The sequence below is a fragment of the Acipenser ruthenus genome, chromosome 4 (genome assembly GCF_902713425.1).
Source record: "Acipenser ruthenus chromosome 4, fAciRut3.2 maternal haplotype, whole genome shotgun sequence".
NCBI lineage: Eukaryota > Metazoa > Chordata > Actinopteri > Acipenseriformes > Acipenseridae > Acipenser > Acipenser ruthenus.
This window is the reverse complement of record NC_081192.1, coordinates 106052904-106069458: the sequence shown is the minus strand read 5'-3', so window position 1 is coordinate 106069458 and position 16555 is coordinate 106052904. Positions and strand designations below refer to the sequence as shown.

Below are 16555 nucleotides of genomic sequence, written 5' to 3'. Positions count from 1 at the left end.
ATAAATCCCAAATAAGCTCTATATTAAAATTAATGTTTATGAATAGAATTTAACACTGGGATCACATATGCAAAGATTGTTCAATGAATGTAAATATTTCTAAATACAGCATTAACAAATAATGCTTTGAAATCAGTTGCCCCTGATTTACTAGCCCCTTTCACCCCCAACATTTTCTTCATTGGTCAGCCAAATGGAATTCTGCCAGCACTCAGCTTTTTACCACTTTTCATAAATCTTATTGCACAATATATGTAAGTACACAATTGTATCAGAAAAGCTTAGGGTTAAGGATAGAGATAGGGATAGGGTTAGGGTTAAGGATAGAGATAGGGACAGGGTTAGGGTTAGAGTTAACACAAGGATTAGGGTTAAATTTAGTGTTAGAGCTAGTGTAAGTGTAAGTCAGAAACAGGTTCTGTATCCTTAAAGTATCTCTGTATCTCACTTGGAGTTCATAATCTTCATACAATGACTGTAACACAGGAACAATACCCTGCCTGATTTACTGTAGGTGTCCCTATCAATACACCATTTTGTTTTCAGAACCCTGCAGCTTCCAAGAGCCACGTAGCTGGTTTGTCTACTTCATTGTCAGTTGGCTGCCATTTCTTTCACCCCTATGTCCACTATTGCATCGGTCTGTGTGTAAAGGTCTGTGGTGTGATACACTGCTGTTACGGATTCTGTCCTGCCCTCTGTCAGTGAGATGAGGTTAAACTCTCATCACTGTGCTGATGTAACGGGCAGTGTTGTGTGATACACTGCTGTTACGGACTCTGTCCTCTGTCAATGAGATGAGGTTAAACTCTCATCACTGTGCTGATGTAACGGGCAGTGTTGTGTGATACACTGCTGTTACGGATTCTGTCCTGTCCTCTGTCAATGAGATGAGGTTAAACTCTCATCACTGTGCTGATGTAACGGGCAGTGTTGTGTGATACACTGCTGTTACAGATTCTGTCCTGTCCTCTGTCAATGAGATGAGGTTAAACTCTCATCACTGTGCTGATGTAACGGGCAGTGTTGTGTGATACACTGCTGTTACGGATTCTGTCCTGTCCTCTGTCAATGAGATGAGGTTAAACTCTCATCACTGTGCTGATGTAACGGGCAGTGTTGTGTGATACACTGCTGTTACGGATTCTGTCCTGTCCTTTGTCAGTGAGATGAGGTTAAACTCTCATCACTGTGCTGATGTAACGGGCAGTGTTGTGTGATACACTGCTGTTACAGATTCTGTCCTGTCCTCTGTCAGTGAGATGAGGTTAAACTCTCATCACTGTGCTGATGTAACGGGCAGTGTTGTGTGATACACTGCTGTTACGGATTCTGTCCTGTCCTCTGTCAATGAGATGAGGTTAAACTCTCATCATTGTGCTGATGTAATGGGCAGTGTTGTGTGATACACTGCTGTTACGGATTCTGTCCTGCCCTCTGTCAGTGAGATAAGGTTAAACTCTCATCACTGTGCTGATGTAACGGATCGTGTGTGATACACTGCCATTACGGACTCTGTCCTGCCCTCTGTCAATTAGATGAGGTTAAACTCTCATCACTGTGCTGATCTAACGGGCAGTGTTGTGTGATACACTTACGGATTCTGTCCTGTCCCCTGTCAGTGAGATGAGATGAGGTTAGAAGCTCTAAAACCACGAATGCAGACGAGCCCGGCTCTTGCGGTGCCTGGGGTCCCTGGTTCATTACCAGCCTCCATCCTGTAACATATGCATGATATTAAATGCAAACACATACCAGATCATCTGGCTGACAAATCTTTTTATTCTGCTTGTTGTAGTTGTGCCACAAACCTGAGAAAACAGCGACCTCTTCCTACGTATTTGTAAATGCATCCAGTTGATTTTGACAAAATGCTAGATAACAGTTAGAGGTATGTATTTTAAACAATCTAAACAGCAGCATCTCTTAATTCCCACCTGTAGCATGGCAGGGCCCTACCTGTAAATATTGTTGTTGTGTGGTGATTTGGTGGTGGTTGGCAGGGATTGGGTTAATTTCCTGTCCCTGCCAAAATACATGTGAGAATGTGGCTGGAGCTAATTGAATCATTCATAATTAGACTCCAGCCACATGGTATAAAAAAGGGTCAATTCTTTTGTTTGGGGGAGGTTTTTTGGGTGAGTGGTGGTTTGTTTGTGTTGTGTTTATTTTTGAAAAAAAAGAAGTGTAGTGAAGGCTAATGCCCAGCCTACCTTTTTGTATTTTGTTTAAACCTTTTGTTTTGGCCCTTGCGCCAGTTATTTTGTAATTTGTTTTACTGCGAAAGTTCTGTTTTGTTTAACTGTTTTATTTTTGCTCGGTGAGCAGTGTTATGTTTGACTTTTTGATTTATCTTTTGTTGATTAAACAGTGCAGAAGTGCGTTAACTGCAGTTCCTTGTCTCTGAGTCTCTTTGCCTGCCGAATACCATCTGGGCCCACGACACTACCCTGTCATACCACCACTGAAAACATGTAAACGTATTCTATCCCAAACCACTTTCAACAGTATATATTATCTTTAGTGAGCTTAATGAGGGGGGAAACACCTGCAACAGAAATTTCCATTACAACAGGATTTAGATGAACTGGCATTTAGATTATTACAATAGGTACCAGTGTGGTTGGACGCAAAGTTCAAAACACACACGTTCTTAAATATTTAATGGCCAGTAGCTCACCGACATCTGCTCTCGAGTTCCTGGGTGTAGAAGAGGAAGCTGGCTCATCGTGGGATCGGAGGACGCTCACTGAACATTCAGTTCCTCTGAGCTGTGTGGGGAATCGCTGCGGTGAGGGAGTGGAAGTGGACATTCTATATGGGGGGGGGGGGGTAATTGGGCACTCTAAATTAAAAATAAATAAATAAAAATAAAACTGCTTTTTTGTCCAACCTCCCTCTCACCTAATTGTATGGATCTAACATGCGTCGTGACTTTTATAAGTCGGTTCTGCCAGATAATAGCATGCCGTGACCCGGGATAGGTCATATTTAAAAAAACAAAGGGAACAATGCATCTAAAATGTTCGTATTACAATCCGCACTCCAATGTTTTGCAATGTCACAATGGATATAATGGATATAAGGATATAGGATGAAAGATTCCTTTAAAAAAGATGAAAGCAGTAACTGCGTTCAATAATGTTTGGGTTCGGATTACAGGAAAGAGATTAATTAAGCCATGTGGGACAATGAGTCAATGCCGTGTTTACTGTAATAAACAAAGTGGTCTATTGTTCACAATACCTGCAATTATCTTTTATCTGGTTGAAAAAGTCAACAGCCAGTCACATGTCATCACCCTGACTTAGCACAAAGCAGGTAAAAACCATGACAGTCAATACATGAATCAGCTTAGCTTTTGCTGCAATCCGTATTCCCATTGTTAATGAACACTGATGTAGAAAGATAGAAGTGTTAGAGCTTTATAAATGTTTAGAGGTTAAACTCATGAAGAAATCTACACTAAAGCTTAATCAACTTAACACTGGCACTAACTCTAGCCAGGCCTAAATATTTCAGTTTACTTTTAGCTGCTAAATGAAAAATGCATACTGAAAAACAAATAGCTGCCAACCCAACCTTCTCCCTGAATTCATATTGAGATCCTATGAAGTAAACACCAGTTTAGTCAGGAAACTCACGCGGTTGTTTAAGAAACTATAAATGCTATATTCTTTGGCCTGGCTTTTCAAAGGACCCCTGCCCATCACAGCTGGCAGATAAGTGAAGAGGCATTCATTCTCTACTCACGCTGATTTAGTGGGGAATCCCATACAGAGATCAATTCCCTTTCCATGCATTTGAAATACTACGTAGTTTATACACGTGGGACTAGATGGAAGACCTTGGAGAGCCTTTTCAAATAATCCTGTGTCTGTAATTGAGGCTTGAGTTTTCCCTTACACCAGAGAGTTGTCTGACCTGCTGGACTCAAGAGGGAACAATATTTCAAGCACAGCATCTATACATGTTAACTCAGCTGAATGAGATGCTCTGCGTTGTATATCAACATTGACCCAGGATCAGACAGAAGCGCAATCATTGGGAGCAGGATGAGCTATCCTCTGTGTGATTGATGTGCTACACATTGGCCTCTGTTATTTCACAAATCTCCAGTGATAACTGGGAAGCCTGGGAGGGCAGTGTTAGCTGTGGTTGTCATGGCAGCACAACCAGGCTCTGATTGAATCGTTCTGATTAGGCCCCAAGAGCCAGCAGGCAGCTGAGTGTGCTCTCCTCCATGGGAGCTGTGACCTCCAGTTACAGCAGTTACTGCCTCTGCTTCTCTTCACACTGCACTCAAGGGCACCAGGAGGCTAGCATCCTTACGATAGTTTTAAACAACTTCAATAGCAACACACCTCACTGAGTGTGACTCGGATAACATGGGTATTCTGCAACTGTATGTATTTTCCCTGCAAGCTTTATGATTGCCTATTGAATTACTGTACAGGGACTTACTGAATTATGCATGTTACTTTTTTAGCAGACCTGGTATTTCTTTTAAGCAATTCATTGAATTGAAACCCCTTGGTAGCACCCCTTAGTAGCACAGGTTTGGTTATTGCTATTTGCAGTAGTAGTCATGGTGGTAGTCGTGGTAGTAGTAGTAGTCGTGGTGGTAGTAGTCATGGTAGTAGTAGTAGCCGTGGTAGTAGTAGTCATGGTGGTAGTAGTAGTCGTGGTGGTAGTAGTAGTCGTGGTGGTAGTAGTCATGGTAGTAGTAGTAGCCGTGGTAGTAGTAGTCGCGGTGGTAGTCATGGTAGTAGTAGTAGTCGTGGTGATAGTAGTTGTCATGGTGGTAGTCGTGGTCGTAGTAGTGGTGGTAGTAGTAGTCATGGTGGTAGTAGTAGTCGTGGTGGTAGTAGTCATGGTAGTAGTAGTAGTCATGGTAGTAGTAGTAGTCGTGGTAGTAGTAGTCGCGGTGGTAGTCGCGGTGGTAGTCATGGTGGTAGTAGTAGTAGTCACGGTCGTAGTAGTGGTGGTAGTAGTAGTCATGGTGGTAGTAGTCATGGTAGTAGTAGTAGCCGTGGTAGTAGTAGTCGTGGTGGTAGTAGTAGTCGTGGTGTTGCTGTTTTGCTTTTCTGTCTCCATGGCAGTGCTGGGTTTATTCATTTTTCGAAAGAGAAACTGTGATGGAAGTTTAGGTGCTGTGAAACAACAAAAATGTAGCACTCTGATTGGCTGCAACACTTTACAGAATGGTTCACAGGGTGGTTCAGAGAAAAGCCCATTCAGCCCACCTGTGCTCGCTCGCTGTGATGCAAGCGTGGTCCATTAGCACTCAGGAGAGGAAAAACAGCACCCAGACAGATTAGTGGGGGAAATAAAACCTGGGAATAAACGTGTACCATCTGAAAAATGTCTAGTAGTCGTGGTGGTAGTAGTAGTCGTGGTGGTAGTAGTCATGGTAGTAGTAGTAGCCGTGGTAGTAGTAGTCACGGTGGTAGTAGTAGTGGTGGTAGTAGTAGTAGTAGTAGTCATGGTAGTAGTAGTAGCCGTGGTAGTAGTAGTCACGGTGGTAGTAGTAGTGGTGGTAGTAGTAGTCATGGTGGTAGTAGTAGTCATGGTAGTAGTAGTAGTCATGGTGGTAGTAGTAGTCATGGTGGTAGTAGTCATGGTAGTAGTAGTAGTCGTGGTGGTAGTAGTAGTCATGGTAGTAGTAGTAGTCACGGTGGTAGTAGTAGTGGTGGTAGTAGTAGTAGTAGTAGTCATGGTAGTAGTAGTAGCCGTGGTAGTAGTAGTCACGGTGGTAGTAGTAGTGGTGGTAGTAGTAGTCATGGTTGTAGTAGTAGTCATGGTGGTAGTAGTAGTCATGGTGGTAGTAGTCATGGTAGTAGTAGTAGTCGTGGTGGTAGTAGTAGTCATGGTGGTAGTAGTAGTGGTAGAAGTCATCGGAGGGTGCTTATTTAACTAAATTTAAACAAGGACTGTAAATGAAATATTAATTTGTTAAAATGAACCAAAAGAAATTGTGCAGCCCACGTCACCTGGAGCCCTGTGGTCAGTAAAGACCACAATGTCACTGATGGACTCCGCAAACCATGACTGGATGAGGGCCTTGAACATAAGTGGTGCCCCTAGACATTTTTCAGATGGTACACGTTTATTCCCAGGTTTTATTTCCCCCACTAATCTGTCTGGGTGCTGTTTTTCCTCTCCTGAGTGCTAATGGACCACGCTTGCATCACAGCGAGCGAGCACAGGTGGGCTGAATGGGCTTTTCTCTGAACCACCCTGTGAACCATTCTGTAAAGTGTTGCAGCCAATCAGAGTGCTACATTTTTGTTGTTTCACAGCACCTAAACTTGCATCACAGTTTCTCTTTCTAAAAATGAATAAACCCAGCACTGCCATGGAGACAGAAAAGCAAAACAGCAACAACCATGAAGAACAGTCCAACAACACACTTATACTGGGGGGGATACGAGACTAACTCACACATCTGTCATGCTGCTTCCATTTCTAACCATTAATCTTACAATCCTTATGTAATCATAATCCCCTTTAACTAAGCATGACGTATAAACGTCACCTTTGTCTATACATTGTGGCAAAACATGCTGTTAAATAATAATAATAATAATAATAATAATAATAATAATAATAATAATAATAATAATAATAATAATAATAATAATGCAACTTGTCAATTATGTATTCATTTTAATATTTTACTGCTGAAATTAAAATACAAGAGCAGTGGAATTTTTCAAGTTCCTGTTCCATCAAAATCCTGCAACACTTTCTCAGTGTCAATGCTACATAGGGCAGGGCAGCAGTGTGGAGTAGTGGTTAGGGCTCTGGACTCTTGACCGGAGGGTTGTGGGTTCAATCCCCAGTGGGGGACACTGCTGTTGTACCCTTGAGCAAGGTACTTTACCTAGATTGCTCCAGTAAAAACCCAACTGTATAAATGGGTAATTGTATGTAAAAATAATGTGATATCTGTATAATGTGAAATAATGTAAATTTATAATGTGATATCTTGTAACAATTGTAAGTCGCCCTGGATGAGGGTGTCTGCTAATAAATAAATAATAATAATACATAGCTGGGGTCAGCATGGCCCCATACTCCTCTTATCTCCTTCCACATAGCTGGGGTCAGCATGGCCCCATACTGCTCTTATCTCCATCCACATAGTTGGGATCAGCATGGCCCCATACTGCTCTTATCTCCATCCACATAGCTGGGGTCAGCATGGCCCCATACTGCTCTTATCTCCTTCCACATAGCTGGGGTCAGCATGGCCCCATACTGCTCTTATCTCCTTCCACATAGCTGGGGTCAGCATGGCCCCATACTGCTCTTATCTCCTTCCACATAGCTGGGGTCAGCATGGCCCCATACTGCTCTTATCTCCTTCCACATAGTTGGGATCAGCAAGGCCAACTTGTTGGGTAAGATATACTGGGCCTTCAGTCGAGGCAAAGAACTACACACGCGATCATTGAGCTAAAAATCTAAAACCGGGATGAACATGTGCCAGTATTCCTGCAGCATTAACGCTGGGACATTCGATCTCTGGGTTTGCATTCTAGCTATATGAAGCATTGAGACAATTATTTCAATTTTTGCAGCCAGTGCACAGGCTTTTTCCCACAGGAGGAAATTAAACTGCTGGCTTGTTGACTGGCTTTCATGAGGTCACAAGATCAGTTCTGAAGATCATTGGTGTAAGATACTGCAGTAATCCTTGGCAAACAATAATACAGATGCAGCTGTGCCACTACACCTGTGGTCTGCCTCAGTTTCCAGATGATCCATGGTGAAAAACACATTTTCTCAGCTGGCAATGAGACCAGTAGTAGGTAGGGTTAGTCATAGTGGTAGTTCTGTACAACTAATGCCTCTACTCTCATCTACCAGCAGCGAGAACCACTTAGCATTTCTGCATTTAAGTAGAATGCCATCACGAATTTGCTTGCCGCACAGGTCAATCATTTCGTTTTGTATTCTGTTGTACTTGGCGTTGCCTCCTGCTTGCTTTAAGTGCCTTCTCAATGTTTCTTTGGCACGGTATTCCAATAAAGAGCTGAAGTTGCTGGGCTTGTCAGTGTGACCCCTGCTGGCAAGGTTTAGCAGACCACAAACAGCTACCAAATCTACAATTGCTTTCAAAGCTGAATTACTGCGGTCTGCAAATTCCTGGTGCACTTTATTCAAAGCAGTAATTCTGGACTTTTGCTTGTTATCACAAACACGTTACAATTGCACAGCATGTTGTTGAGCACCAAGATGCAATTCTGTTGTAAGGTGTTTAATGCTGATTGTCTTAATGTTGCTCCAGTCCACAAGAGAATTAATCTGGGTCTACAGAAGGGCGCCACCCATCCTTTCTTTGCCTATTGTGAAAAGCAGTCGGATGCTGTTTTAAGTACATCTGCACTAACAAGGCCCATATCCTGTACTTCAGATAATACAGTACTCACATTCAATACCGCCAAAGTATTTTCGGCACTTAAATCCCCACCACTATTAGTGCCAGAAACAGATGGTTCTTTGCTTTTACTCATATTTTCAGCCCGATCTAAATCATCACCCCTCTGACATTCTGGAGCACCAGAAGAGAGGCTTTTGAAGGCTTCATCTATACATATCTGCTTCTGTTTGCTCTTTACTATAACTAATAAAAAATGGTGTGTCGATAATCGGGCAGGTTTTTCAATATCGATATCGATAATTTTGAAGTCTTCCAAAACACAGAAAAATATAATAACACAATTGCAATATCAAACATATATTCACATATAGACGTTAACATATATTTCCATATGAAAAGCAATAACTTACTTTAACTTAGTGGTGCTTTGCTTCACAATATCCATGGAGAGAAACAAGGTCTTGTTATATTGCATTACTATTCCATCATCAGCCACCTCGAAACCGAAATATTTCTATACTTCACTGCGCACAGACTTTCTAACCAATCCAGAAGTAAAATACATATTACAAAAATACATTAATAATAGCTTAAGACAAAATGCAATGAACCACCGACGCATGCGCATATCTCAAAATAATGCAAAACAGATAGTCGATAGTGCTTAATGCAGCATGAAAATATTATTATTATTATTATTATTATTATTATTATTATTATTATTATTATTATCATCATACACAGTGGTGGTGCAAGACCCATGTATAATAAGATTAAAAAAGAAACTTGCTTTCAAATTCTGTTATCCAGTTGTTATTCTCAATTCTTAAACAGTTCTTTCTGTTATGTATGTCACCATGTATTATAACAAATAATACACACCAAGACTGTACATGTAAGGCTGTAATTCTATCTCGGGTTTGTGGGGACATCGGTTTTATGTCCCCAGAAACCATTGTTAGACTTGCACCCTTATTGTGCACAGCTGGGTGTACAGCATTAATAATAGTAGTTTTGTTCTTCTGCACACTTAACTGAACAGAACTGCTTTTGCCAACAAATTATTAAAATGTTCAATGAATTGCATTTGGTTTTGATTCCTAAATATACATGATAGTGTTCAAAAGTTTGGAAACAGCACATGATTGACAGCAGGACTAGGGGTGGGATTGTCTTGTCTGTCTTGTCTAACTCAGACCCCTCACTTACTAAATACCTGGGTATCTCTGAATGGATAATCATCTCCTCTTCAAAAATATGCAAGGGAATTTTAATGAGCAATCAGTCTCACAAGTTCAGTGGTACCCGAAATATGATTAATTTAATAACAATGTTGAATGACTGGGTGCAGTATTTGTTCTCTATATCTTTTTAAAACCATTATCCACAATGGAAATCAGAGTCAGTAATTCTCAATGTGGTAAGAAAAGGGTTGGAAGCTGTGAAAATGGTGGTGCAGTGGCGCCACACTGTGTATTCTGCAGACTTACCACTTCACTTGGCTGCCTGCATTCACCCATTTACTGACAGGGAATGGTTGTAAACCAGAACATGTAGTTGCTCCAATATTAAGTTAATAAAACTGTACTCTAAACATTTCTTTACCTGGCTTATGAGTGCCTCCCAAATGTGTGGGCTGAGATAGTGAACAGTGTTGAAGGGAATCTGGTCTTTCCAGGCTGCTGGATCCAAAGCCCTTGCTCTGACTCATCAGAATCGGCTACTCCAGGCTCTCAGTCTCTCACTTTGTGCCATTTGATAAATCTGTGTTTTAAGGTCCTTTTATTTCACATTTTGGAATAAGAAATGATGTAGCTTAAGAGAAAATCAAGAATTATGCCAAAAAACGTTGCAGTCTTCTGCTTCATACCATCTATACAGTTTCTTAATATTAGATTTCTTATCTATTTAAGACCCTATTGTGGGTATTGTCTGGATGATTATTTATCAAGCTTACTAACCGCAGAAAAGCTGATTTTCTGAACTGAGGTGGGGAAGTGCAGCTGGGATTTCTGTCCACTCTCTCCATTTTTCTGACGCAGTGAGGGTTACAGTTACATTGACACAAACCTAGTGGTCATTTTTCAAATACCTGTCTTCAGAAACGCAGTTTGAAAAAGTATTTTAGTTAGTTAGCCTGGTGAATAATGATCTGAACACAGAAATGGTTGAGAACACACATAATAAGAAAATAAACAGGTGCGACATGAAATACACCCTTTTAATAGATGCCATCTGACAAGAGGTGTGTCTTCCAAAAATGCTGCAAATATTTCCTATGAAATCAGTCGACTCCCTTATTAATAATCCATGAGAAGTTCTATGTTGTTTAATACAGTAATAGCATATGCAATTGTGCATGCTGGGTTTCACAGTGTTTTTCTACTGTGGTCTTGTGAGTGTGAAGCAGTCATACACTAATGTGCGAGTGTGATGATGACATTTCTGAAATGTCGTGAACCATTGCCTTTCCTTGTTTCTTGTCAAGCAGAACTCCAAATACACAGGGCTGAAATTTCATTTTCAGTTCTTGCAACCAAATACAATCTTGAGCATCAACCCCAGTTCCTGCTGCATCATTTCTGGATCTAAACAAGATCAACATTCGTCGCAATTTACGAGGCAAAGCAGACTTTTTAATTCAAAACAGCTTGACATTTCTGGTAAATATTCATTAATGTCACGTTGCAAAAGGGTAAATCAGTATGCTGGCAATTGTAATGCACGACTCGAACTACAGCACATTCTTCCAAATCACTGCATTCGTTTTAAATGTTATTTTTAAAGTGTCTATGTTTTTCACTTTGTGCAAACTGCTGACTCCTTAGTGGAAGCTTCAAGGCTGTCAAAGCAAAATAACATTGTCACTGCTTAAGGGTGCTGCCTCCCTTGTTCTTCCTATTTTTGCTATTCTTTTAAAGCAATTGCGATGCATTTTAGAATGTACTAATGAAATACAGAATTGTTCCTGAAATAATTTCACTCTCCGCCTCTCTTAAAAAAAAAATTTCAATTTTGCCTTCTGTACATCATGATAGGCCCTATTCCCAAAAGCTTTGAAAGAGTCTGATTTGATTGATATTAAAGAGTAAGCAGCAGGGTTCTGAAAAATGTATCGTTATACGTCGCCACGTGTTGCTGCACCTGTTTAAATATAGGGTTATACATCTCCACGTGTTGCTGCACCTGTTTAAATATAGCGTTATACATCTCCACGTGTTGCTGCACCTGTTTAAATATAGCGTTATACATCTCCACGTGTTGCTGCACCTGTTTAAATATAGCGTTATACATCGCCACGTGTTGCTGCACCTGTTTAAATATAGCGTTATACATCGCCACGTGTTGCTGCACCTGTTTAAATATAGCGTTATACATCTCCACGTGATGCTGCACCTGTTTAAATGTTAGCTTGCGAGGTTCGGCGGGCGTGAAGCTGGGGGGGCTGCTAATCTCTAATCTTCAATTTTCTAATCTCCAGTTAATTAGTTCTATTTACTATTTAAGACCTGATCACCTGCACCTTTTCTGTCTAGTGTTTCGTTTTTTAGCAAACGCTCAGGCGCCGTCGTTTCGTGCTTCACCTCTAATATCTAAACTTCGTTGCCTCGCTCACGCAGGTCGTTTCTCTGCACATCGCTGCCAAGATATTATCAATCATTTTCTTACCTGCTCAGGTGATATATCTTTTCAGTCAGCTTCTCTTTTCGGCTCCAAGAGCTCCAACATTACTCTTTCCTGTTCCATCCGGCATCATAGCCGTCCAAAGCGCAGCTTCAATACTCAATTTGTCTGTAACTTTAACAGAAAGTCTGGTCCTCCGTTAAACTTCCAAGCTCCTTCAACATGACATCCTCATTCCCGTTGTCTGCGATTGCCTTACCTTAGCTCTATTTAATTCTACCACGAAGTTTTGTCGGCTTAATCCTTCTTTACTCCTCGCTTGTAATCAGACGCCCCTCCCCTCGCTCCCACTGAGCCAGCACAATTACCGTTTCATCAGAAGATCTTGCCCTGGACATCCATCAGCTACGTTCAACCTTTTAAAGACATATCCAGCCCATTCTAAACTCAATTTTTAACTAGTGGCGGCTCGTGACTCGACTGGTCACAACATTCTCCAACTACACTATTGTAGTGTAACTTTTCCACCGGCGCCTCACAGACTATGGTTACCACGGCAACGCCCTCATTGAGTGACTGCGGGGAGTGGTAAGTTGTCATGGCGACCAGGCAGCTTCATCAGGCTCTGCGTGCTCTGCGCCTCAGCACCGCAATCTTCCGGCTTCCTGTTGCTGCACTTTCACAACTGGCAGAGACGAATTCAACGCGCCGAACCATAACATCTAAATATTGCGTTAACTTATTTCTATTCATGACTATCTGTCCTAAACATGTCTAGAATATTTATTATTCAAATCTAAAGGAATAAGCAAATGTTGTTCTACATAGACAAGGATTTTAATCGTAATAACTTCTTAGATTCTACCCTGATTCACTCAGGTCAATGATGTAATTCCAATCATAACCTCTGGATGGCAGTATAATACCACAAGCTCTCTCTCTATACATTAAACCAGTTTGGTTTCGCTGCAAAGCTCGGACACTACAGCTTTTCTATCTATTCCCGCAGTTCTCACTCGGATGGATTCTCGGGAGTTCCCCTCCTGCCTCATCCTCCGTCTATCTATATCAAATGACATTCTTGAATTTCAACTCTACCCCCCTCCCCCCGCCCCTTTGAGGCGGACTGCTCCTGACCAAATCTATAGATATTTCAACAGCCTCAGAGCAGCGGATTCTTCATCCTCTTAGGTTCTACAGCGGCCTCATCTCTATGTATTCTCCATCTCTGGCTTCATCTAAATCAGTTTAACTCACAGTCCAATATCCACCGCATTCAGCAGATGTCTGTGCTCTACAGCAGATCATCACACTACCGATGGCAATCCACCATTCACTATTACAGATCCCTGCTTCAGCAGATATCGGCGTTCTGCAGCAGACCACCACGCTCTACCAATGGCAGTCCACCATTCACAATAACAGATCACTGCTTCAGCAGATCTCTCTCTACAGCAGACCACCGCTCATTATTGACAGCACTTCTTTGTTTACTTCCTCAGATCTCTGCAACCTCCAGCAGATCCCATCCTCTACTGTTAATTGCTCCTCCCTGCAGCAGATCTCTGCTCCCTCTTCAGATCTACTCACTGATCTAGCATGCAAGTTGCTTTAGTTCAGTCTAAATCTGGACCTGCACTACTCCAGATCTTCCAACGCTTCCGCTTTCCTCCAATACGCAGATCGTGGAAGCATTCCGCAGTCAAGGCTAATGCTAATCCCCATCTGATCAAAAATACAAGGTGCTTGTCTTTCTCAGCAATCTATTTATATGTCCACACATCCTCTCAAATATTACAGCATTAATACATGGTGAGAGACGCGGTGAGACTGGAAATCTGTCTTGTTTATGAGTTAAGGAGTTCCACTCTAGGAGAATAACTGGAGTTGTGAAACCCAGTCTCTCAATGTGAGTTCACCTTTTCCATTTCAAGCAGACATGATAGTAGCAGACCACAGATCGATCCCGTATTCACTGACACATAGGATAGTCAACATCTCATCTCTGCCCTCCATTCCAGTAAATGGAGCACAAAGCGTGCTGAGCTTCCCCAGCAGTCGATTTACACACGTTCGTTCAGTTCCAGCTGCTACCTCAACTGTCAGTTCCAGCTCCAGTTCCCCGGCCAAACTCTGTCCTGTCGCAGCTCCTGCGCTCATCGCGTGATGTCTCGGCCAATCAGGGGTTTTACGAGTGCCCCTTACATAAGCCTCAAATGCTGGGTACCTCTCTCATCTCCTCCCGAGGGGTGGCTTTTCAAGTCTAACCCTCATATGTGTTTTCAGGTTGCCGGGTCCTCCGCCCCTGGGATGTCGACAGTGTCGGCCCCAGTCGACGACCTCTTTTCTATCCCGTTTCCGGTTGCCGGGTCCTCCGCCCCTGGGATGTCAACAGTGTCGGCCCCAGTCGGTGACCTCTTTTCTATCCTTTCCGGTTGCCGGGTCCTCCGCCCCTGGGATGTCGACAGCGTCGGCCCCAGTCGGTGACCACATTCTGTCCTACTAACTGCTCCTTGCTGCTTCTTCTGCCTTATCTTTCCCCCCCAGCTCACGCCCAGTGAAATATAGCGTTATACATCTCCACGTGTTGCTGCACCTGTTTAAATATAGCGTTATACATCTCCACGTATTGCTGCACCTGTTTAAATATAGCGTTATACATCTCCACGTGTTGCTGCACCTGTTTAAATATAGCGTTATACGTCTCCACGTGTTGCTGCACCTGTTTAAATATAGCGTTATACATCTCCACGTATTGCTGCACCTGTTTAAATATAGCGTTATACATCTCCACGTGTTGCTGCACCTGTTTAAATATAGCGTTATACATCTCCACGTATTGCTGCACCTGTTTAAATATAGCGTTATACATCTCCACGTGTTGCTGCACCTGTTTAAATATAGCGTTATACATCTCCACGTATTGCTGCACCTGTTTAAATATAGCGTTATACATCTCCACGTGTTGCTGCACCTGTTTAAATATAGCGTTATACGTCTCCACGTGTTGCTGCACCTGTTTAAATATAGCGTTATACATCTCCACGTATTGCTGCACCTGTTTAAATATAGCGTTATACATCTCCACGTGTTGCTGCACCTGTTTAAATATAGCGTTATACATCTCCACGTATTGCTGCACCTGTTTAAATATAGCGTTATACGTCTCCACGTGTTGCTGCACCTGTTTAAATATAGCGTTATACATCTCCACGTATTGCTGCACCTGTTTAAATATAGCGTTATACATCTCCACGTGTTGCTGCACCTGTTTAAATATAGCGTTATACATCTCCACGTATTGCTGCACCTGTTTAAATATAGCGTTATACATCTCCACGTGTTGCTGCACCTGTTTAAATATAGCGTTATACATCTCCACGTATTGCTGCACCTGTTTAAATATAGCGTTATACAGTGCCTTGCGAAAGCATTCGGCCCCTTTGAACTTTGCGACCTTTTGCCACATTTCAGGCTTCAAACATAAAGATATGAAACTGTAATTTTTTGTGAAGAATCAACAACAAGTGGGACACAATCATGAAGTGGAACGAAATTTATTGGATATTTCAAACTTTTTTAACAAATAAAAAACTGAAAAATTGGGCGTGCAAAATTATTCAGCCCCTTTACTTTCAGTGCAGCAAACTCTCTCCAGAAGTTCAGTGAGGATCTCTGAATGATCCAATGTTGACCTAAATGACTAATGATGATAAATAGAATCCACCTGTGTGTAATCAAGTCTCCGTATAAATGCACCTGCACTGTGATAGTCTCAGAGGTCCGTTTAAAGCGCAGAGAGCATCATGAAGAACAAGGAACACACCAGGCAGGTCCGAGATACTGTTGTGGAGAAGTTTAAAGCCGGATTTGGATACAAAAAGATTTCCCAAGCTTTAAACATCCCAAGGAGCACTGTGCAAGCGATAATATTGAAATGGAAGGAGTATCAGACCACTGCAAATCTACCAAGACCTGGCCGTCCCTCTAAACTTTCAGCTCATACAAGGAGAAGACTGATCAGAGATGCAACCAAGAGGCCCATGATCACTCTGGATGAACTGCAGAGATCTACAGCTGAGGTGGGAGACTCTGTCCATAGGACAACAATCAGTCGTATACTGCACAAATCTGGCCTTTATGGAAGAGTGGCAAGAAGAAAGCCATTTCTTAAAGATATCCATAAAAAGTGTCGTTTACAGTTTGCCACAAGCCACCTGGGAGACACACCAAACATGTGGAAGAAGGTGCTCTGGTCAGATGAAACCAAAATCGAACTTTTTGACAACAATGCAAAACGTTATGTTTGGCGTAAAAGCAACACAGCTCATCACCCTGAACACACCATCCCCACTGTCAAACATGGTGGTGGCAGCATCATGGTTTGGGCCTGCTTTTCTTCAGCAGGGACAGGGAAGATGGTTAAAATTGATGGGAAGATGGATGGAGCCAAATACAGGACCATTCTGGAAGAAAACCTGATGGAGTCTGCAAAAGACCTGAGACTGGGACGGAGATTTGTCTTCCAACAAGACAATGATC

At 42.1% G+C, this 16555-nt stretch overlaps 1 protein-coding gene across 1 annotated transcript; it reads right to left on the bottom strand.

Annotated features, from left to right (window-relative positions):
- Window positions 1–4570: 4570 nt before the first annotated feature.
- Window positions 4571–6072, bottom strand: LOC131737027 (histidine-rich glycoprotein-like). Its single transcript, XM_059023454.1, has 4 exons — window positions 5994–6072; window positions 5677–5907; window positions 5247–5286; window positions 4571–5087 (listed from the first exon to the last, which is right to left on the bottom strand). The coding sequence occupies exons 1-4, from the start codon at window positions 6070–6072 to the stop codon at window positions 4571–4573; spliced, it is 867 nt and encodes a 288-aa protein (XP_058879437.1).
- Window positions 6073–16555: the final 10483 nt, after the last annotated feature.